This window comes from Haliaeetus leucocephalus, unplaced genomic scaffold (genome assembly GCF_000737465.1).
Source record: "Haliaeetus leucocephalus isolate CR32 unplaced genomic scaffold, Haliaeetus_leucocephalus-4.0 Scaffold984, whole genome shotgun sequence".
In the NCBI taxonomy this organism is placed as follows: Eukaryota; Metazoa; Chordata; class Aves; order Accipitriformes; family Accipitridae; genus Haliaeetus; species Haliaeetus leucocephalus.
In genome coordinates this window covers 3,210,690-3,233,387 of record NW_010973420.1, presented here as the reverse complement: position 1 = coordinate 3,233,387, position 22,698 = coordinate 3,210,690, and the positions used below count along the sequence as shown (strand labels likewise).

General features: G+C 38.6%; 1 protein-coding gene across 1 annotated transcript; it reads left to right on the top strand.

Annotated features, from left to right (window-relative positions):
• Positions 1-439: 439 nt before the first annotated feature.
• Positions 440-20,967, top strand: SLC6A1 (solute carrier family 6 (neurotransmitter transporter), member 1). The gene is made up of 14 exons (XM_010584456.1): positions 440-795; positions 1,552-1,683; positions 3,141-3,241; positions 4,996-5,105; positions 5,224-5,356; positions 6,759-6,893; positions 7,011-7,114; positions 7,405-7,529; positions 9,807-9,919; positions 12,033-12,164; positions 12,739-12,841; positions 14,134-14,234; positions 16,350-16,517; positions 18,517-20,967. Exons 1-14 carry the CDS (start codon positions 561-563, stop codon positions 18,619-18,621), a joined length of 1,797 nt encoding a protein of 598 aa, XP_010582758.1. The 5' UTR covers positions 440-560; the 3' UTR covers positions 18,622-20,967.
• Positions 20,968-22,698: the final 1,731 nt, after the last annotated feature.

Genomic DNA, 22,698 nt, shown 5'->3' with positions numbered 1-22,698 from the left:
TACTGATCCACCTTTAGTGTGTGTTTGTATATATATATATATATATATAAAAACCTGGGCTGTGCGCTATGTAAAATACAGTGCTGCATTTTGGAATTATTTTGTTTCAGTAGACTCGTAAGAGATCGGGGGGGGTGGGGATGAGTAACTGTGGCTTGAAGATTGTTTTGGGGGACTACGTTAGTTCTGACCTGCTTCCCACTGAGTCAATAAATAAAACCCCAAAGGGCAGAGCCAAGCTCTTCGATGAGACACCCGCGTTGCAAAGCTCTGTCGGCCGCGAGGTCTCCGGTCACCGTAAATTTGTAAGTTGCCTAAAGTACTGCCAAAGCAAATCTGAATTCTGCGATCTTGTTTCACAGCTCGACCCGGCAGCTGGTACAGGACCGCGGACTAGCTCACGAACCACCCCGGCATTTGGGGGGCTGTTGGGTTTTTCCCGCCGAAGCCGAAACTCCCCGGTTGGGTGACCGCGAGCCGCAAAGCTGCTGTCCACGTGGACTGGTGCTGAAATCTCTCGTCCGGCTGCTGCCAGAGCCTCTTCAGGCAAACCCAGAGACATGGCAACAAACGGAACAAAAGTGGCAGATGGACAGATCTCCACGGAAGTTGATGCTTCAATCACCAATGACAAGCCTAAAACCTTGGTAGTAAAAGTGCAGAAGAAGAAGACGGATCTTCCAGACCGAGATACCTGGAAAGGAAAATTTGACTTTCTTATGTCCTGTGTAGGTTACGCCATTGGCTTAGGGAACGTGTGGCGATTTCCATACCTTTGTGGCAAGAATGGTGGAGGTAAGTTTCCTGTTTCATTCTTACAACCTCTGATATATTTGTATATTAGAACTCACCATAAAAATTATCTGTAAAACAGAACTTGGTTTTAACAACTTTTTCATCTGTAGAGATGGGTTTTTTTGTTTGGGTTGGGGTTTGGTTTTTTTTGGTTGGGTTTTTTCTTTTTTTTTTTTTTTTGCTTTACACTTGTCCAGGAGGGTTGGAGCAGTTTTGAAGTGTGGTGCTCTGCTTTGAGGTCTGCCCTGGAGTGTATTCTAACTTCTAGTTGGCAGGTGCTCTTAAAAGACCATAAGACCTCAGAGCAGAACTAAAGCACATTGCCCTCCAACCCTTCAGAGCCCTCTCTTTTGGTTTGAGTGTTTGAGAGGATTGCATACGGCTTGGAATACTGACTCTGAGCTTACCATAAAAGGGTAACTTCAGCTGGAAAGCAGCCAGTCCTGGTTAAAGCCTTTATGCTATCTGCATACTCCTGTGATAGACAAAGACAACAAAATACACATTGTTTTGGATTTTAGCTTTTTACTTAAACAGAAAATATTTAAATGATAATGAGATACATTTTTCCCCTTATTTTCACCTCTTGAGATACTGGTTCAGAAGTGTGCATGTGCTTTCCACTAACTTTTTTGAAAAGCTACACTTAAGAGGAAAAAAATGTGGGTTTCTTTTCCTATATAATAGGGATGGCAACAGTGGAAACTCAGTAGTGTTTTTCCCCAATGTAACAGACTTTTTCTTATTTCTTTTTAGGTGCATTCCTGATTCCCTATTTCCTTACTTTAATTTTTGCTGGAGTGCCACTCTTTCTTTTGGAGTGTTCCCTTGGTCAGTATACATCTATAGGAGGCCTTGGAGTGTGGAAGCTTGCTCCAATGTTCAAAGGTACAGTATGAATTTGGATTGCTTTCCATTTGTTTCCAAGTTGCACAAAGTGACAGAGCAAGAATGTTTCTTTATGCATTCATATTTTTACTTAAACCATAATTTTCTATAGAAAACCCTAGCTTTCTGAGGTGTAAACAACAATTTTGAAACACACTAGGATATTATCCATTCCCCATTAAAAATAGCAGAAGTTAGGCATTAGACTCTCAACAAAGTTATTTTTGAACTTCAAAAACTTTGATTTTTTTGTTTGTTTGTTTTGTTAGGAACATATAAAGACTGTTCAAAATAGCATTCTAAATCTAGCAGTATTTATCTGAGTGGGTACAGAACTCTGTTCACAGCAATTTGGTAAACATTGCTTTCTAGTCGGAGTCACAGAGGTTTGTATCTTCTGTTGGTCTTTATTGAAATTCAATGGCCAAACACTTCAAAGAAGGCAATTTCATTCTGAATTGCTTAAGACAAGCCCACTCCACACTTGGATATTTAGCTAGTTTGAGGTTTCTCATTGCTAGAACCTCAAGGTTTTACTGTAGATTCCGCACAGACCCACAAACCTCACAAACTGTGCTTTTCACCCTCTAGTCCTAAATCCTTTGACACTTAAGAGCTCATGAGCCGACTCCTGGGCCAGAAGAAGAACAAGTTACACATCGAGTTATAAATTACTTCACACAGTAGGACTGACAGCATAGGGTGAGCTAAAAGTTTGTTTGGAGTGGATTTTGTTCTAGGAAATTTTGTACTGGGAAAACCCAGAGAGAAGAAAATGTTTCTCACAGATAAGTATTTTAACTTTGCTGGTGTTACAGATGTTGGTAGGGGGCACAATGCAAAATATAGATCCTGCTTTGCATTAGACTGATTATTTTGAGCACTTGCTCCTGTTTAGAGTCATGTGGCAACTGTCACAAGCCTGAATATTTTAAAATACCCCTGAAGTCTGCATGTGGAGTAGAGGACAAGGGATGACATTGTGGAACCCTTGACATTTCTTTAGTCTGAGATGACATAATAGCATTATACTAAGCATCAAACACTTAAATCAGTGTACTAAATGGATAGCTGGTATTATAACTCATACTCAATTTGTGTGCATCTGTCAGAAGTTTCTGTGGGACTGCTGTTACAGATAATGAGCTGATTTAGCTCTTTTCCCTAGAAGTAAAAAATGCCTGTAAAATCTCAGCAGCAGCAGATGTGACTGCTTGCTGCAACACACAGAGAACAGAGCACTGTGATTAAATGTATAGATGACTGAACTATCACTCAAATTGGTGACCATTTTATAATGGTACTTCTAAAATATTAACTTGGTTTCTACAAAATGCGGTAAACGCTATCTGCCCCATACGTCGTATTTGTCCTTCTGAACTGCAGTTCTTCAACTGACACTTGTACAAACATTACTAGAAGTCACCTTCTTTTGTTTCTTTTTGTTTTCTTTACAGGTGTGGGACTAGCTGCTGCTGTCCTTTCCTTTTGGCTAAATATTTACTACATTGTGATTATTTCGTGGGCCATATACTACCTGTATAATTCCTTTACCACTGTAAGTGGGGGAGGGGAGGGGCGGGGACAGCATTGTTTGTTGAATGTAAAGCAAAGTGATATATAGGTACCTGATTAATCTATCTCACTGTAAAGGTGTGAGGTTAACACAAAATGAAAAGAAATCAGTAGGATAAGCCATTTCTTACTAAAGGAAACCTATATTGTAAAAATCCCTCCATTTTAATTTTTTTTTCTTCTTCACAGGAAATGTAGAATGGAAAACTGTGAGGAAAATATTCTGTTCCGAGAATGCTAGTGGAGAAACATAATGATAGGTTATTTTGGAGCCACAGGCTTCTTTTTTACCAATTTGTTTAAATTTCCTCATCTTAATCTTCAGAGACACAGCTCTTTCCTCTGTACCCTTTTAGTTTCACTTATTATCTGTCTCTGCCCTTTAATCACAGACATGCCTGCTTGTTTCTCTGCTTACCTGCCAGGCAGCTGCAAGTCATGCCTGGGCTTCGGACTCCTTGTCCTGACAATGCTAACAAGAGTACTAGTACCCATTTGCCTTTTAGCCTACAGGCCAGTCATTCCCCTGAGAAAAATTTTAGTGTATAAATGATTTTTTTTCCTTCAGTAGCAGCCACAAAAATGTTAGTTCTTTGGGAAATAGTATCATTGCTATGTTATTTAATGATGGAAGGGTTTATTAAAGAAAGTCCCATGGAATGGAAGTTCTGTGATTTGATCAGCTCTGAACTTCCATTCGTTGGTTTTTTTCACTTTGTTTTCTTTCCTTTTAACTTTATTTTTAGCTGCCTTTTTTTTCCCCTCAAGGATGATTCATCAGCTGAGTAGGTCTTGTCTGATTTTTGGGTTTTGGCCATCTGAGGAAGCATTCTTACATAAGTCTCAATAATTAATGCATTCAATTGTTGTCTATTCTACAGATTTTTTTCATGCTTGCTTGTTCTCTTCTTTAAAGAATTTTCCCTTGACCAAATTTGCATTAATTACTTTCTGGGAGTGACAAGATCATTAGATTATTTCTTTTTTTATTATCATCAGATTTGTTATTGTTGTAAAAGGTCAGTCATAGTCTGGAAGTGATGCACTGGCCCGTATTAAATGAATACTGACTTCTAATTCCCTTGAAGCCTCTTACCCTTGTATTTAAAACATGCAATACCCTGATACAACACTTTCTGTGAGAGGAGTTTCCAAGGTTGGCCACCAGAAGAGTATCTAACTTGTATCTAAATGAGATTCATTCTAATGGATATCATGTGGAAACAGGTTCTGCTTCCCAGAACTTCTGAAAGATAACTTAATGTAATGGACACATGTAGAAAATGCACGTAGAAAATAGAAAGTTTACATTTTTCTAGTTGTCCCTTGACCTGAGGGGAAAATGGAAATCATTGATCAATAACCATCACACCTTTATTACCTCTAGTGTAACAAGAGGTAACAGGACCTCCAGGAGGTCCCTTCTGCTGCCCTTGTTTCTTGTAGCACACTCAATAGACTCTCGCGTGCTGAGAGGCACATCAGACTCCAAGGCATTTGGGCTGATATATTAAAGAAAGGAAGAAATATTTTTACATCCGATTCACACAACTGATATGAAGTTAAATAACTTACGTGGTAGACATGCACCCCAGGGAGATCAGTGCGCTGCAGAACTCGGAGGGTATGAGTTCTCCACTCAACTGTCATTTCTAGTAAAGAGAGAGAGAGCTGAGGTAATGCTTACTTAAAAACTGTTTCACTGTTGAGGTTTTTCTCTCTCCCTTTCTTAAATAGACTCTTCCTTGGAAACACTGTGAGAACCCATGGAACACTGACCGCTGCTTCTCCAATTATACCTTAGCAAACACCACTAACATGACAAGTGCCGTCGTCGAATTCTGGGAGTAAGCTGATAATTTTTCTCTGTATCATTCCTGTGTAGATGCAGGGATCAGCTTGTTAACATTCATATACTATCTTCTGAATTAGTTGTCAAATACACATTCTGTTGGCTTATTCTAGACGCAACATGCACCAAATGACTGATGGATTGGAAAAACCAGGGCAAATCCGATGGCCACTAGCAATTACTCTAGCAATTGCCTGGATTCTGGTGTATTTTTGTATCTGGAAGGGGGTAGGCTGGACTGGAAAGGTAAGATTAAAAAGTACTGTAAATCCCTTTCAATTAAAAATGCCCGTTTTACTCAAATATTCTGAAAATTCTTGAGGTAAGAGGCGCTGGGGACAGTTTTGCTGGAATAGCTCTGTGAAGTATTTAATTTCTTCCTTTCTTGAATTGATATAGCACCATGTTTTTGAAGGAGCTGGCTCCTCTGTAGCTAGGTCTAACCACAGTCTTAGATGGTATGTTCACTTACAGACCTCTTGGCTTTGCCAGGTATAAAATTGCCTTAAAAATATGTCTGCTTGTTCCTGGGATGAATATTCTAGCTAGTTTGGATAGCAATAGAGTGGGGATGAAGTGTTTTGGCTTCAGTGAGAAGCATGCGTTTGTTGCACAACTCTTGCTGGACTTCTTAGGTACGTAAGTAAGTGTTGAAACTGTATTGCATAAAGAGCTGCTCCCTCCTTTCCTTACGCTGAATGAGAGCCGTAGGTAGTTCTTGCCACAGGCATGCTTGCATGCTGTGCTTCTTGGAGTCTGGCTGGTTTCTGAGTGCAAAACAGAATTTACTAATGAATTAGAGGAAATCATATTATTGACAGACCTTTCTCCAGGAATTAAAGGGCAACAGCATCTGACATTGGCATATGCCTTTCCTTCTCCCAAAATGGCAGGGAGAAATCTTAGGGAAATGAAAAGCTGCAGCCATGAGGCTCGGCGGCAACAGAAGGCTTGGGTTACAAGACCTCAGGTCTGGTATAGAGGACTAGGATTTTTTTCTCACTGAAAGAATGAATTGTTAACTTTTGGCAAGATGGTTGTAACTGACCCACTTAAAGCTGCATGTTGAACATGGCCTAGTTGAGCTGAGACCATTTTATTTCTCCTGTCTGCAAAGAAGGTGGCAAAAAGAGGGCTGACACTGTTTCTTTGGAGTCTGACTTCATAGTATCTTTTTTATAGGGCTTTTGAAAAGGCAAGAGAGTAGGACCCTGTATATCATAACAGATGGGGAGAGCATGTGAAAAATACAAGAGCAGCTCTCTGAGAGGTGGAGAAATAAACTAACAGATGTTGTTCTACAAGCAGGGTACTGGTGACATGAACCTTTTGCTTTTGGGAGCTCCCCTTGTTGAATACAAAAAAAGAAAAGCATGAGCCCTCTCGTGCAAAAATATTCTAGTCCACTATATTGCACCTTCAGGAAAATCGGCAACATCCACCTGCCTTGTAGACGTGGTGTTTAGGGAATTCTGCAGTAGGCACTCCCCTTTCCACACCAAGGTTTTCCATTGGTAAATGCTTCAATTTTAAGAGTCAGCCTCAGTTGCTGCTACAGTCTTTTTAGGGAGCAAATATTTTCTGAAGTGTTAACAAGCACAGATCATTCTTCCTTCCACACTTACAATGTCTTGTTTCTTCACATCAGGTGGTATATTTCTCTGCTACTTATCCCTATGTTATGCTGCTTATCTTGTTCTTCCGTGGTGTAACACTGCCTGGAGCAAAGGAAGGCATTTTATTCTATATAACTCCCAACTTCAGTAAGCTTTCAGACTCTGAGGTAAATATTCAATCCTTGTAAACAAAAGTTTCACTACTAACTGTTCACCTTTCAGACATATGACCTGCTCCTCAAGTGCAGAAACAGATTTTTAAAAAAATTATTTCCTGCAATCAGGTTTGGCTGGATGCTGCCACACAGATTTTCTTCTCCTATGGTTTGGGTCTTGGTTCACTGATTGCCCTTGGAAGTTACAACCCTTTCCACAATAATGTTTACAGGTAAGCAGATGACTGCACATATTACAATGGCACTTTCCTGTCTTGGCTGGAGCTCAATTCTGTCTTTCTGTGTCTCTGATCTGAATATTAAATGTTATATCTAACTTGGAATGAGATGTACAACTGCATTTACACTAATGGGAAAGACAGTATGACTTGTCCAGCATGAAATGGAACCCAAACTGTGAAATCCTAAATCATGAAATCTTTTCACAGGAAAAAAGGGTAATATACTGATGAACAGTAGCATTGCTTTACCCACTGCTTAAAGCACCTTACCTTTATTTCAGGGACTCCATCATAGTGTGCTGCATAAACTCATGCACAAGCATGTTTGCTGGCTTTGTCATCTTCTCCATTGTTGGATTCATGGCTAATGTCACAAAGAGGCCTATTGCAGATGTCGCAGCGTCAGGTATCCAATATATTTTTCTCTAAGTTGTTCAGTGGCATCAGTTATTTTTTGTTCGTACGTTGTATCCAACGGCTTCATGTAATTGTTCAAAATCCCTCCCTCAAAACATTCCTCAGCTCCCTGTCATTTCAGTCGCCCTTACTGATTGCAAAGGGTGAGCATTGTTTCAAACCTCTCAAGGCAGCACCAGCAAAATAATTTCATGTCGAGCAGACTGTCCGCCTGCCTGCCTAGTGCTCTCAAACCTTTGGTGTGGAGAGTGGTCAGCCAGAGACTCATCGCGGGCTGACGCAATTGAATACTAATGAATGCTACTTACAGGGAAAGCATTTACAAGAGGTGGCAGCACAGTTTGCCGCTTCAGTGCTTAGCTGTGACATCAGATCATGAGCCTTTTGCTACTGAAATTCTTAAAAGCAGACTGAAAGCAGGAATGATGGTCATGTTTTTGGAGCCTATATTCTCAAATTCAGTTAGGTTTTTAAATTCCTTTTACTGTTTCTTGAGGTTAAGCCCTTTGAGGCAGGTCCATTTCTCACCTCTTCAGACCTACAGCTATCAGCCAATTTTATGGGGCCCTGTATTATGAAAGTCATTGTACTTAGGGCAGTAAGATGTCCATGGAAGAATTCTGCTATTCTTTGCAGTTCCTTGTCTTTCTTCCAGATGAAAAAGCTTAAAGTAGCAGAGCAGATGGTTGCCCTAACCCAGCTGGTGTACCAGATACTCATTTAGCAGTTCTGGCCACAGGGAGGGATCTGATAACTGAAAGCTTGGTTGGAAGTCACTGGTGGACAAAATATGTCTTACTATACTAGTAAACATATCCCATTGATGAAATATTTCCTTAGTTAGAAAAGGGGAGAATTTAAGCCCTAAAAATAATCTTCAGTAAACTACACATACAAAGAAATTAGGAAAAGAATTATGATGGCATACATTGTTGTCAAAAAATGGTCTAGAAAGTCAGTGGTGTGTGAAATAAGCTTCTTGGATTTATGTATTTGATATAGATATAACTATATAAAGACTACACCTGCAAACAGAACAATATTTTTATATCATGTTAAGCTCCTAAATACATTTTAAGGTACCTAAGATAATAGACTTCTGAAAGATGCACATGACTTCCTGCAGCCACTAATTGCATAAGATAGTTGAAAATTTGACCTTTTAATTAAGGCTTCTATTTCTCCTAGCAAGCTCAGAAACTGATGCTTTATTTTAGCACCATGAGACATATTGGTTTATAATCTTTTATACAGCTTTGTAAAACAATATTATTAAAAGCTGTAGCTGCATTTTGGTGGAATGTGTAACAGTAAAATTAAGAACATATTTATCTTAAGTTTATTTTGCTTTTACTACTGCCATTTGGAAGGCATTCCAATCATGTCTGCTATTGCTAGCAAATAATTGTTTCAAAATCAGGTGTCTAATGCCAATCCTTGCCTCACTGGTTTGAAAGCTATGTAGGTCCAACCAATTGTCACAGACAGACTTACTTTTAATGAAAACCAAAAAATCAGATACCCCCGCTTAGGTGAGGCACACTAATTTTATTTCTGTGATTATTTAGTTTGCTACAGGTTTCCCTCTTAACCTGGCATCAGCTGGCTTCCAGCTATGCTATGACAACAAAAAGAGCTCCTTCTTTTTTAATAATTTATATTCTCCTTCCAACACTATGCCTCCCATTAGCAGTTAGTAGGAACACAGATGAAAAAGGTTTGCCTATTCACAACTACATAGTTTATTAAAATGTGTATTTTAATAATTAATGGAATGGAATAACAAATGGGAATACTATAAATGTTGGAAAGTGTCTTCTCCATTTCTGAGCTGTCTTTGTTTCTCTTCTGAACTACCTGGTGCAAAGCAGAAGATTACAGCTATCAGTAACCACTTGAGAGGGAGAGAAAGCTGATCAGTACCTGAAGATGTAATCCTAGCCAAGCATAACATTTCCTGTCTTTGCTGTACAAAGGTGTCTCTCAGGAGCAGCTTCTGAACTGTGTCTAGTATTTTGCTTGGTTGGTTGGTTGGTTTGGGGGGTTGGGGTTGTGGGTTTTCCGTTTTGGTTGGTTCACTTTAAAAGCAAGGTACGTGCACTGACTTCTTGGTCAGTGAACACTGATTAAGCTGAAATCCCTGGTCAGATGCTGCATCCATGGCTGAGTCATTCAAATAAACCTAAAACCCATGCATCAACAGGAGCAAACAATCACAACACCCAATCAATCACAATGACATTTTCTCTCCTGTTTCTCCTACCAGGCCCTGGACTGGCATTTCTAGCTTATCCAGAAGCAGTGACACAGTTACCAATTTCTCCTTTGTGGGCAATACTGTTCTTCTCCATGTTGCTTATGCTTGGAATTGACAGTCAGGTAAAACTGGTATAAAAATTAATAACAAAGACAAATTTTCTGCAACTGTACGGCACAAGGTTGGCCTCTCTCTGTGCATTCTGCACTGCCAGCTGTTAGTGGTGCAGAATGGTTTCTGGAATAATCAGATAAATAATAGGAGGTACTAAGGAGAGGAAAGACTGAATGGTTCAAGGAGCCTGGGATAGTAAAAAATGGATACTAAGACACATTTGCTTTTTCATGAACTGTTGGAAGCATATACAAAATGTGCAGAAAACTTATTCTGCAGACAAAAGGAACTATCTTTGAAATCTTAACCGTTCAATCACAATATTAAAAATAGCTTTGCAATGTTCAGCAATGTAGGAGACACTGGGATATGCTTTACAAGATTTAGATGCCACAAATATTTCTGAAAGGCAACTTCAGAGCTTACCACATGGAGCAAAAAAGATGCAGCACACATTTCAAGCATAAGAATGTCAGGAGGAAATTCAGGAGGATGTTACTGAGGACATTCTGCATCTTAGTGTGTTCTGAAATCACTTCCCAATGGTAAGGATCAAGACTTTATTGGTTCAGGCCTTAGCTAAGAGTTATAGATGGTATCTGACAACTGGAAACGAATGGGAAGGCACAACCTAGAGGTTTTGCAAATCCAAATAAGGTATTCTCCAGAGTTGCTGTCTAGATTAAATAATTAAATAATGAAATAATTAAGTCATGCAATCATTAAAAAAAGTTTATTGCAAAATTAACAAAAAAGCACACAGAACAAAAAAAAAAGCACTTTAAATGCTAGAAAGGACTATGGCCAACAAAAGCATTCATTAATCAGTAATAATTTTAATACAGATAGCAACTATATTGTAAGTGCACTAAAGAAAGCACCTTGTGTTATTTTGCAAAGCATACTTCGAGGACTTTGTCAGGGTAGTCCATTCTGCCTGCTGAAATATTTGGTCATCTGTATGTGACCAGTCACAGGCAGATGTGTTAATCTACTTGCAATCAGTTGCAGCTGTCAAACCAGCACCCTACAGTTATTAGCACAGTCTTCATAGCACGCAAAGGAATATAAGAATTACTAGCTTAGTACTGTACTAGTCTTTCAGTAGAGAAAATCCATCATTTTCTATAAATCCAAGTTGACTTCAGCCTGTGAACCAAAATACAAAAAGACCGAGAGGGCATTTTATCCTGCAACATGAAGGGAAGCTGAAATTTTGTTTTCTATTTCTTCGTTTTTCATTAAGCTTCAGGCTTGACATTAAAACCTGTTGCTCAATCTGGGGGGAAACTACTGTGAAATTAATTGGGTCCAAAATATTCTTGAAAGAACTTGTCTCTAGGCAACTAACAGCTGAGGAAGGTAGTCTAATATTATTTAAAAGAATATGTAGCTACAGGTTGTCATGCCTTCTTCATTTTCTGTCTCAGTGAAACATTTCATATGCTATAACTTACAGGAACTGTAACTATTGGTTAAATTCTGGTTGCACTGCTGGAAATTAATAAAACTTTACATACGTTCTGTTCTTCATTATTTCAGCCATCACAATGATAACATTTATTTTGAATATGTGCATACAGAAAAAATCTGAAGTATGGCCATGCTTTCCATTTGGAGGACCACATTCTCAGCAAAAATCTTTTCTGGCGATACAAAAAGTATTTGAATTATTACATATGAGAATCAATCTCCTGTCTTTAACCTTTACCCTGAAGCACTAACCTGATTAGACTTTTTGTTTCTATTGGCTTTCATGTATGTGAGTAAATCACAGAAAGTGTACGTTTTAGAAGGATCTAGGGGTCAAAGTCATCAACTGTAGGTGTATCGTCTTCTATCACAAGAACAAGCACTTTATGTTCATGAAGAACATGCTGTAGTTCATAGTTTGGAATTTTGAGTGTTTTTCTAGCTGGAAATCTTTTTGCACAGATCTTTTTAGACAGAAACAAGGATATTCAGGAGCACTGCTTCCACTGAAGTCAAGTGAATTTTTGCTTATCATTTAATAGATGCAGCCTTACGCCAGTGATGGGTACTGTTGAAAACTCCTTCCCTAAATGTAGTCCTGCTGTTGTAGTGCATTGCATTCTATTTTATTTCTGACTTTACTTGCAGTTTTGCACTGTGGAAGGATTCATAACAGCTTTGGTGGATGAATTTCCGAAGTTACTGCGCAATCGAAGAGAAATCTTCATTGCTGTTGTATGCATTGTTTCCTATCTGATAGGGCTGTCCAATATTACTCAGGTATGTTCTGTAGAAGAACGAGATCCTATGTCTGGCATACAGCATCTGTTTTATTTCTCCCTTCCCCCACTCCAACCAGGAATCATTGCAAACTGTTTAAGTGGCAGGGATCTATCATCAACATTATCTAAAGACTTCAGGCAGCAGACATTAACTTGTAAGTGTAAAATGCCTGTAGTCCGTGGATGCAGTTTGTCCTACTTCCTGGCTCAGGTGACAAGAAAATACACATCTCTACGGCCTATCTTACAGTCCCAAGAAGTGGCAGCTAGGGATGTTCTCCATTGCTTCCTGTGATCTACTAGATTGCAAACTATTTGAGGGAAATGATTGAATTATTTAACAAAAAGGAGTAAAGTGAAATTAAACCAGTTAATTGAATTCTGGCAGTAATCTAATTTTCGTCAGTATTGACCTCAAGCATTATCAGATTTTAACCTGTTAACTTTAATTAATTTATATTAATGTGTCCCTGACCTATTCACCACTGTTTAGTTTGTAGCTTGCATTTTAATCTCTCTTGAAATTGGAGTCCTTACTATTTATTTTAACACTTCCTTCTTCTATGTTTTAGGGTGGAATATATGTGTTTAAGCTTTTTGACTACTACTCTGCCAGTGGAATGAGTCTCTTGTTCCTTGTATTCTTTGAGTGCATCTCGATATCCTGGTGCTACGGTAAACAATATGGTTTTATTTTTTCCATAAGCTTTGCATATCATAAGGATACTTCATTTACCGATTTGTTCTTTTGTGCATGTACATGCTGAGGGTGGAACTGAAATTAGCCTTGTTTTATATGCATATAATTCCACTGAGGACTCAAAGGTGGCTTATGGAAGGTACTTCTGCCTCTTTAAAATACCCTGTGTATAAACCTGGAAGTCATTAGATGCTAAGTGTTTCAGGAATACTAAATAGGTGACATGTCCCTCTTTTTTCCTATCCCCCTTCCTTGGAAAGCCTGGATCTTCAGAGGCATTAGGTACTGCTGTTGTCAACAGAATGATTTATGTCTTTTGGACTTTGTAATGTTTCATTTCCAGAAATGACTCTGTCACTCTAGGATCTTGCAGTGAGAGCCAGGCTCCTTGGTCAGTTGTATCTTGCATAATTGCCCTAAAATATCCACAAGTCTGGACTGGCAAGCTCTGGGTATAAAGATTAATGAATATGTATCATATTCTTGCCAGAGTATTTGTGCATTTGACCTTAGTCCTGTGTTAGCTAGTCCAAGGAGCTACTCCCATGATTACTAAGGCACTTCAGCTTATATTACAAAACTGATTCAGAGCTAGATAACTTAAGTCTTTCTGTTGTCTTTTAATGGGCTTAAGAGGATGGAACAGCATTTTTATAGGGGAGAGATACTGCATATGAATCCAGCAAATGCGAATGGAAAAATATAATAGCTAAATAATGAAGAAATCAAAGTTACAAATAGTATGATAGACATACCTTTTAGAAGGTGATGGAGTGCTGGTACGTAACAGCAGCAACAGAAGTGCTACTCTTTGATTTCATATGCAGTTCTGCATGTATTTGGTGTGCATATATCCACAGAGAGTGAAGCTGGTTAACACTAGGATGGGTTTGGGGTTTTTTTTTGATTTAATTTGTAAAATATAATTCTAAATCTCTCATTCTAATAAGACTAGAGTTGAAATTAACCAAGGGCGTTTGTTGCATTTGACCTTCAGATGTAGACTTCCTCAGCCTTTGCATGGGAATAAGTTTGCTGGTCACTAATTAATTAATTATCATGTGGAAGAATGAGAACAAATGATTCTTGGTGCTTCTGAGTTTGCAGGTTTCTTTCCCATTCAGATAGGTGAAAAGTCATGTTGGGGTCTGTATAGAGCTTCCAAATATACCTCATCATTTATGACAGTGTCTCTCAAAACCACTGAGCTTTCAATTGACTCAATTATCTGATAAGTTTCTATACTGTTTCTTATTTCTTTATTTAGGTGTTAATAGATTTTATGACAACATCCAAGAGATGGTGGGATACAGACCCTGCATCTGGTGGAAACTCTGCTGGTCATTTTTCACTCCTATCATTGTGGCAGTAAGGAACAAACTTTTATTATATGATTCAAAGGATGTAAATGAGGTGGCCTGTGTACTACAGTGTTGTCATTTCCACCCCCACAGGTTCATATTAACTCTGACCTAATTCCTTTTTTAAGGAGTTGAGCAATTCCACTGAAGGCAATAAGCAAAAACCAGTGTCATTAGAGGAAGCCTGTGCCCTAAGAAAAGAAGCCTTGTGCAATGTCAAGATTTGTATTAGTCCTCTGAAAATGGTAACTAGTCAAGAGTTTGATTGGCAGAAATAGAAAACTGTAAGAAAAAAATTTTGACCATTTCTTGTATGCTTAGGTAAAATGTAGCAATCTCTCTAAAGTCTAAATTTTCCATATGCACAAAAATGCCCACGTTTAGTAAACTGAATTCCTTCACAGGCACTATTCTGGTAACAGACTAGGATTATAAACTGATGTTGTTCTCTTGTGGGATTCTGTGGCATATATTACCCAGTTTATACTACATTGCTACTGTTTTTTCTGGCAAACCTTGCAAGGATTTTGTGCACTGGAAACCATAGTACAGTCTTTTCCTGATTCTAAACTTTATCCAGTTAAGTCCATACAGTACATTTTGAAATAATAGGCAATGTAAATTTACTACACATGATGTAGTCAACCCAGATGCAATATAAAAAACTGTAATCGAGTAGACACTATTACACATGACACAATACTTCTCACTCACTGATATTTCACTGATATTCCCATATAGGTAGCCATAGAAAAGCAAACAAAGAGCACTGAAGAGAGGAACAGAAATGTGTTTATATTGAGCGTTCCTTGATTCATCCCTACCCAGATGAAGGTGGCTTTCATTTTTCCAAAAACAAGTGTTCAGGAAAGCATAAAAAATGCATTTTGTTTATTTTAGTGGTGTAGTAGGAAGATGACCAACGTTGTATGTAAAATTTACCAGATTTCTCCTGTCTTATAAAGTCTTCAACAGAGTTTGTTGTCCAGTGCAAATTCAGAGGTGGTGGTGATGTGCAAAAAATCTGCCTCTCTGTATTCTCCTCTCTGGGAATATGTTCTGCACAAGGCCTGAACCTGGGATCAAAATGAACTTCCTTCTTTGCTGGTTCAGTTTAGCAGGTTTCCCTGATGCAGGCTGTTTTAGACACTTGCAACAGGCCAGGATAGGAGTCTTCCTCGGGAACTTAAAGGAAAAAATACCATGTTTGCAGGTGATCTGTTTGAAAACAACACAAAAGCAACCCACAAGTGCTGCTGATCAATGGTACAGTATGCATGTGTATGCAGGTATTATTCCCCAGGACTCCCATCTTTCCCAATAGCCCCCTTCCCTCTGATTTTGTGCAGGTTATCTGAGGATTCTACTAGTACCAGTGGATTCCCCGTACCAGCATACCTGGATAATCTGAGATGCAGGTTATGTATGTGAAAATAGAGTGTTAACTTGAAATGTTAAGATGAATTTTGGTAAGAAGCTTTTTGGGAAGCTATCTCCTCATCTCCCGTTACTGAAAAATTCAAAGTGATTTTTGAATTTCCTAGGATAACATCTGTTATACAGACAAATCTGTAGCCACTTACTGAAACGCAGGTTCCATTCTGACTGCTCTCATTTTCCATTACGAGTTTGTTCAGAGGATCTGAACAAAATCAAAGCCTCCGGGCCAAGCACTCTTAGGTGGTGCTATTAGAGAGGTCTGTGCAGAGCCAGGCTTTAAAGAACATTTCTTATTCAGAGCCTCTAGGAATCTGTTGCTGAGCAGTACGGTAGAGTTCTACTGATGCTATTATTCCAATAAGGAAGTTAGTGGAAACAATCAAACAACTGCACAATTTCAGAATAACAGTTCCCTTATTTACACATTCTCACACTAGAGATTAATCAGTCAGTGCAGTGGGCTGACTTTTGCCTGTTTTCTGCAACCTCCATATGGAAGACTGACCTGCAGCCCCCATCTACAAGCCAGTGCCCGGCAGCCATCACCAGGGACCAAAGGAACCTTTTTCTCCTTGCCTGGATGTAAAGGCAGGCTTGAGGTCTAAGTCAATCCAGAAAAACTCTTGAACACTGAACACTCTGGAAATCTCATCCAAATCTTCTTTTCCGCTATATTTTGCAGGGAGTATTTATCTTCAGTGCTGTCCAAATGACTCCGCTCACAATGGGAAGTTATGTTTTCCCAAAATGGGGCCAAGGGGTTGGCTGGTTCATGGCTTTGTCTTCTATGGTGCTGATACCAGGCTATATGGCATACATGTTTCTAACCCTGAAAGGCTCCTTAAAACAGGTAAGTCTCTCTTTTTCCTGACTGCATGATTTCATCTTCTGAGACCTGTGCACACTGATGAAAGATTGCTGGGCAGTTATTTTCTACTCTATATTTCCTGTGGCCTCACTTGCTTAGCCCTGTTATTTTGCATAGAGCTGAAAAAACATAAAAACAAGTACCAAACAGACAAAAGACAAGACAGTATCTTTACCGTCTGTTGTTGAACATAATTCACTGCATTAAATGTGGTCCTTATCTCTGGGCTTTGACAGTTGCAGACACTCTGCATCCCAGCTTCTTACACCTAAAAACCAAAGTAGCAGTTTACAAAATATGTAAATTTGTCCTTATTATTAATGCAAAACATACTATCATGTATCAAGGCAGATGATGCTCTAAGGAATTGGAATCAAACTCTTAGGACTAAACCCACATAACTTTGTTTCCATGAGTCTGCTCACAGTGACCCTATTTAGCATCTCCCTGCAATGGGATCAAAGATTTGAGTTCGTATTCTGCATTACACCTGTTCTAAGTTACCACAGCTGCCTTGTTCTGCTGCAGGTGAGAGAAAGTACAGAGCAAATCTTGGGAACATATTCTATGATTCCCTTTAGTCTTTATTTAAGGGATTTCTGTGAAGAGTTACTTCATAAAGAATATTAGAGGCCTTTTTCTCATTGCACTGTGCTCTTAGCCTCTCCCTGATTCCTTATTCCATTTGTTAAAAAGAGATGACACTTCCCACGTGAGAGAGGTGTTGTCAGTACACTGTTTAATAATCGCGTACAATTGCCATACTTATTTTTTTTTAATCTGTGTGCATCCTCAGTTTTCCCTCTCCAGCCAATAATCTCATTCTGTGCATAACGGACACTTCTTCAGCACAAGTATTGAAACACGCATCTCTGTCCTCTATGATTGTGGGAACCAAAGATTGTCATAATGAATTTGTCAGAATTTCTGGAATATTCTAAAATCAGCTGACAGAGCCATCTTTGCAAAGGGACAGATGATCTTAAGCAGAATTGATGAGTAATGCCTCATGAATTGCCCGGATCTTGATCCAAATATTTGTCTTCAGCAAATTTTAAAAGACTCAGTGATGCTTCAAAGAAGTCTACAAAAAAATTTCTGTTTGTTTGTGCATTGTTTTGGTGGTTTTTTTTCCCCTGCTTGTTCTTAGCTCCTACATTTTGAATATCTTTCCCTCAGTCTTATGGAAACATTTACATGCAAATGGAGAATTGTTGCTCTAAAATATAGCTGGTTCTTGGGCAGAGTTGTATAAGATCACAGTAGAAGTTCCCCATCTCAGTCCGGCTGTGGATTAAGGTCTTATTTTTGAAAGCATTGACAAATGATCATTAGATACTAGGAGGAGCCTACACCACTCACAGGCTTTGACGATCAAAACTGGACTCTCTTTCTCAATATGAACGGGAGTTAGGCAGGTAAGCTTCACCAAAGGAGAGAACACAAAAGGACTAGGGAAGTCAGACTAGAAGTAAAACTATCTTAAATACAAGTCTACTTTACGTGTTGGATCCACAGAGGTAGTAACTCCCAGAAGCTGCAGCCAATACTCTCCAGTCCCTTCTGCTCCCTGGGGAGGTCACCATCACAGCTGAGATCCAGCTTGGAGTCCCAGCCGCCCACTGCAAACTTGCAGGCTCTGTGCCGGACCTGTGGGCTTGCAGCGGGGTCCCTCCTCACCTGCCCCATGCTTCAGTCCCTCCTCCTTTCTTTTCCCTAGGCATGCTCAGTTGTTAATGCCTGGTGGCATCTACCATTTTGCATGTGGTCTTTCAACTCCTACTGTTGTGTTCGTAACGCAGCTAAAACTGTGTTTAGTGTATGTGACTTACTGCCTTTTTGGTCCCTTGGGAGACAGACAGAATTTTTTATTTTAGCTCTAATGCCTAGACAGAAGTGTTTAGGATTGCCTTTAAAAAAAAAAAGTAACCTTAAAACCAGGTTTTTGACTGCCTCACATTTATTGTTGTTCTTTAAACAGCGCATCCAGGTAATGATTCAGCCAAGTGAAGACATCACTCATCCTGAAAACGGGCCAGATCAGGCCCAACAGAGCAACTCTGCAAACAAAGAAGCCTACATCTAAACTTCTGTATTGTAAAAGTACCAATACTACTCCAGAAAAACAAAAAAAATGGTTGAATATGACCACAAATTTACATCTGAGAATATAATTACCTACCTCTAGTGGCAAAAAAAAAAAAGAAAAAAAAAAAAGAAAAAAAGAAAAAAGGTCATCTCCACTATAAGGGAATCGCCATGGGTATGACCCAACCATTGCGCGAGCTCAGATCTTGACAGTGTTTTGTGTTCTCTGGCAATCCACAGACTGTTAATGTTTTTATCCTTTCACAATAATAGTTGCATATCTTGGAATTTGTAAATTGATGTGCCAAGACCTTTTTAATCTACCTTTTAGCACGACTATTTGAAGTTTTGTGCTGCTGATTTTTAGTAGTTTATCAATATTTCTTACCGCTGAATCCCAAGACTGTTATTTCTGACTTTGCAGGAGTAAAATTAAGTTTGGAATTGTTTTGTACAAAAGAATGACGTATTTTGTAAACAAGTGATTATCAGTGAAAAAGCCTGCCCTTAAAACTTGTTCCAGTCCAGGCCATTTGAGGGGGAAGAGACTTCCTTCAATTAACAGTAGACACAGCCTTTATAAACATTCCTAGTGCAAATGAAGTTATATGGCTATTTGTGGCAATACAGCATAGAATGGCTGTAAATGCTATCTATACTTAGTTAGCCTTTCAGGATAACTTTCAAATAAGATCATAAATTTCTTTAAAAATACATATACTATTTCTTATGAAAAGAACGTATCTTTGTGAATCAATACAACATGAATCGCAGATGTTAGAGGCAAAAATATGACTTCTAACTTTTTTAGCAAAATGAGAAGTAATATCCAAGAGCTATTAAAGATTCCCAGGAGTAAAAGAAATACAAAGTATTTGCAATTCAAGCTCAGAGTACTTAAGCTTTTATTATGCTGTTATTATTCTACTACTATTGCATTGCCACCAAAATAGAAACCAAAACAATGGCTTAAAGATTGAAGCTTATCTTTGCAGTTCTAATTTAGGGTTTAATTTACAACTGTTCTTTTTAATCTGTTAAAGGACTTTAACAGTTTCTACTGAGCAAATTACAAAATATGGATCATTAGCACTTTGAAGCAGTTTTATTTTTATTTACATATTATTTGTGGTGATGAAGGCATGAGGGAAAGCTATTCAATAAGATAAGAATCTCCACTCTGGGCTCAGTCTGCATTTGCCACATAGCTAGAAAGCCCATTCAGCTCATGGAAGTTTTTCCCGGTGTGAAAAACGCAGTGGTTAGCCCTGTATGCTATTTCTCGTTTGGCAGCTATATGACGGACACAAAGGATTATGGAAAATGCAGTAGTTGATGTTTGATTGTAAATGACTGTGACAGAACTGTGCAATGAAACATGCTTTTCAGCAAATTTTTGTGCAACGTACAATGTTAGATAGCACAATTTATGTAGAACTACTACGTGAAAAACATGTTAACTGTGAATGTTGGGTTTTTCGTTGTTTTTGTCTGAAGGTGACAAACATGTTCTTGCAATAAGGTATTATTCTCAGAATGTCAAGCACATTATTGTAGAAATAATATATATATAATACACATGTATTTCAAACTACATCATAAAATCTCAGAGTATGTTTGGTAGATTCTAAACTGTTTCATACATAGATCAATTGTAAAATATTATGAGATCTAAGCTACATCCTAAACAGCTATAGCTGAAATGCAAAAGTCCTGTAAGTCTTTGGGATTTAGAGGAAACCCGTACATCTTACACAAACATTATACATGATACATACACATTATAACTGTGAATTTCATTAGACTAAGGATAAAAATTCCAACTTTCTCTTTATTGTTTAATGTAATCAAGTCCCATGTTGTTCTAAGAAAAATGCAGTATTTAATGTTTGATTGTAAACAATTATGACAGATGTTTGACAGACCTGCTCTTTAGCAAAAAGCTGTACAAACGTATCATATAGCACAAAATAGTGTTGTAGAACTACTGTGTGTAAACTGTGAATAGCTGTATCTTTTTTGTAGTACTTGCCCTGAAAAAAAGATTATTGTATGATCATATATGCTTTTTGCAATAAGGAAATATCTGAACACCAAGCAAATCTATCTCTATATAAAAATATATATGTAATATATACATATTCAAAAATATATACAGAGCCTGTTTAAAAGAGTACAGTATTATTTAGTAAATTGCAACCTGTTCTATGGACCAAATGTAAAATATTTATAAATTAAGATGCATTTTAAATGTCTATAAATGGTGTCATAATTAAAGCACGATTGTTATGTAAGTTTCCAAGAGTTTAGAGGAAACAGAATAAAGGTTATATTATACATTAAATTCAGAATTTTGCAGTCTTTCATTGGACTTATTGTTATTCTATGTGAAGCAAGTTCTGAATGTTTCATATATTTTTATATATATATATATAATGTCCTTTAAATAGCAAAATGCTGTATCACAGTTGTGATGTGTATAATTAATCCATACTGCTGTTTCTATAATTTAGTTAGTATGTGCATACATTATACGCAAAGCTTAAAAGGTAACTACCTGGCATCCTGCTGCTTTAATACTCCTGCAGGAAGATGGTAGACCAGGACCTCTGAGCAGCCCTGGGAAAAAGCTGGATTTTAACGTAAATGTTCCTCAGGTACATCTCTGCTGATACTTTGGGGTCTGAACTGCAGCACCTGAAGTCATTGATTTCTAAGCCATTACTGGGGAGCATACCATCCCGGGCTGAAGCCAATGAGGCTGGTGAAAGAGTGGCTTTGTACTAAGTGGACAGATAATACATTTCTACAAAAAAATCCTTGTTTTCTGTATCAGCTGCCATTAAAGCGTGAGAAGATATCAAGCAAGTTGCACAGCAGTCTGCCTTACATCTGCATCTATGCACTACTGCTGAGGAGCTGAATGCTCCTATACTCTGAATTTAATTATCTAACTATAAAATTGGAGCAGGACATCATGCTGGGAAAGAGTCTAAGCAATTTAGAGAACATGATTAGAATTGAAAATGCTCCTGATAGAAGCGTCTAAAATCATAGACTTCAAATTCAAAATGCTGACCTTAGAAAGGAGCACTCAAACGTATGAGTACAAGGCGAGGGCAGATCCTTCGGCTTTTAAAAAAGGCTGGGGAGGAAGGGCAGGAGCATGTAGGGAAGATCACAGATTGTTCTGGAAATGGGGGGAAGAAGCAACTTCGATGCTTTTGAAATACAGAGGAAACTAGAAGCTATCTTTAATGTTTAGTTCATGGGCATTATGTATTGTATTCATGGCCTGCTGCTTTCACAATATATTGTAAGAAAAGGATGAGAGTTGCATCTGAGAGAAGCGGACACGTTGTTTAGTGCTGGGTGGCTGGCCAGACGGCCGTGCGAGGGGCAAAGGAAGGCTGAGGAAAAGGAACCTAGTTGAAGGATATTGCGTTAGTGCTGTGATATTTCCATGTTCTCCTGGAGGAATTTTCTCTTGCCATGCTGTAGAAATCCCGACAGCAATTCAACAAGAAAAATGCAAATAAGGTCACTTCTTCCCTACAGGACTTCAGGATGCCCCGAGAAAATCCATGTCCTTGCTCGTCAGGAGTATTAGTGCAGCTACATGTGCTGTTATTCTAAAATAACACTATGTTGCTTTTGGGGTTTTTTTGTTTGTTTTAAGCCTGATTATTTCTGTTTTGTTCTGCTCAGGCCACAATAGCATTGCAATTAACTATTAAAATTACTCAACTCCCACTGTTGGCTGGTTTTCTGGGGGGCTGGGTTATAACCCAAAGGCATGGCTATGTGTTCAGGTGCAGCTGATCTCAGGCTCACCTGAGCCTGTAAGTAAGCACAGGGTGGTACCTCCTGCCTGCCAACACCCCCTCACAGTCATAACCGCGTTAGGCAGCTGCCGTTGAACCCGGCTGGGAGCAGCAAAAATGGGTTGCACTAAAACACACAGACATTCATGTCTTGGTCCCTTCCACTTCAGGACAGATTCCCAATGAAGAGGAGCCTGAAATCTGTTGTGCAGCAACCTACAAACACACGCAGGCATGATGAGGAAAGCAAC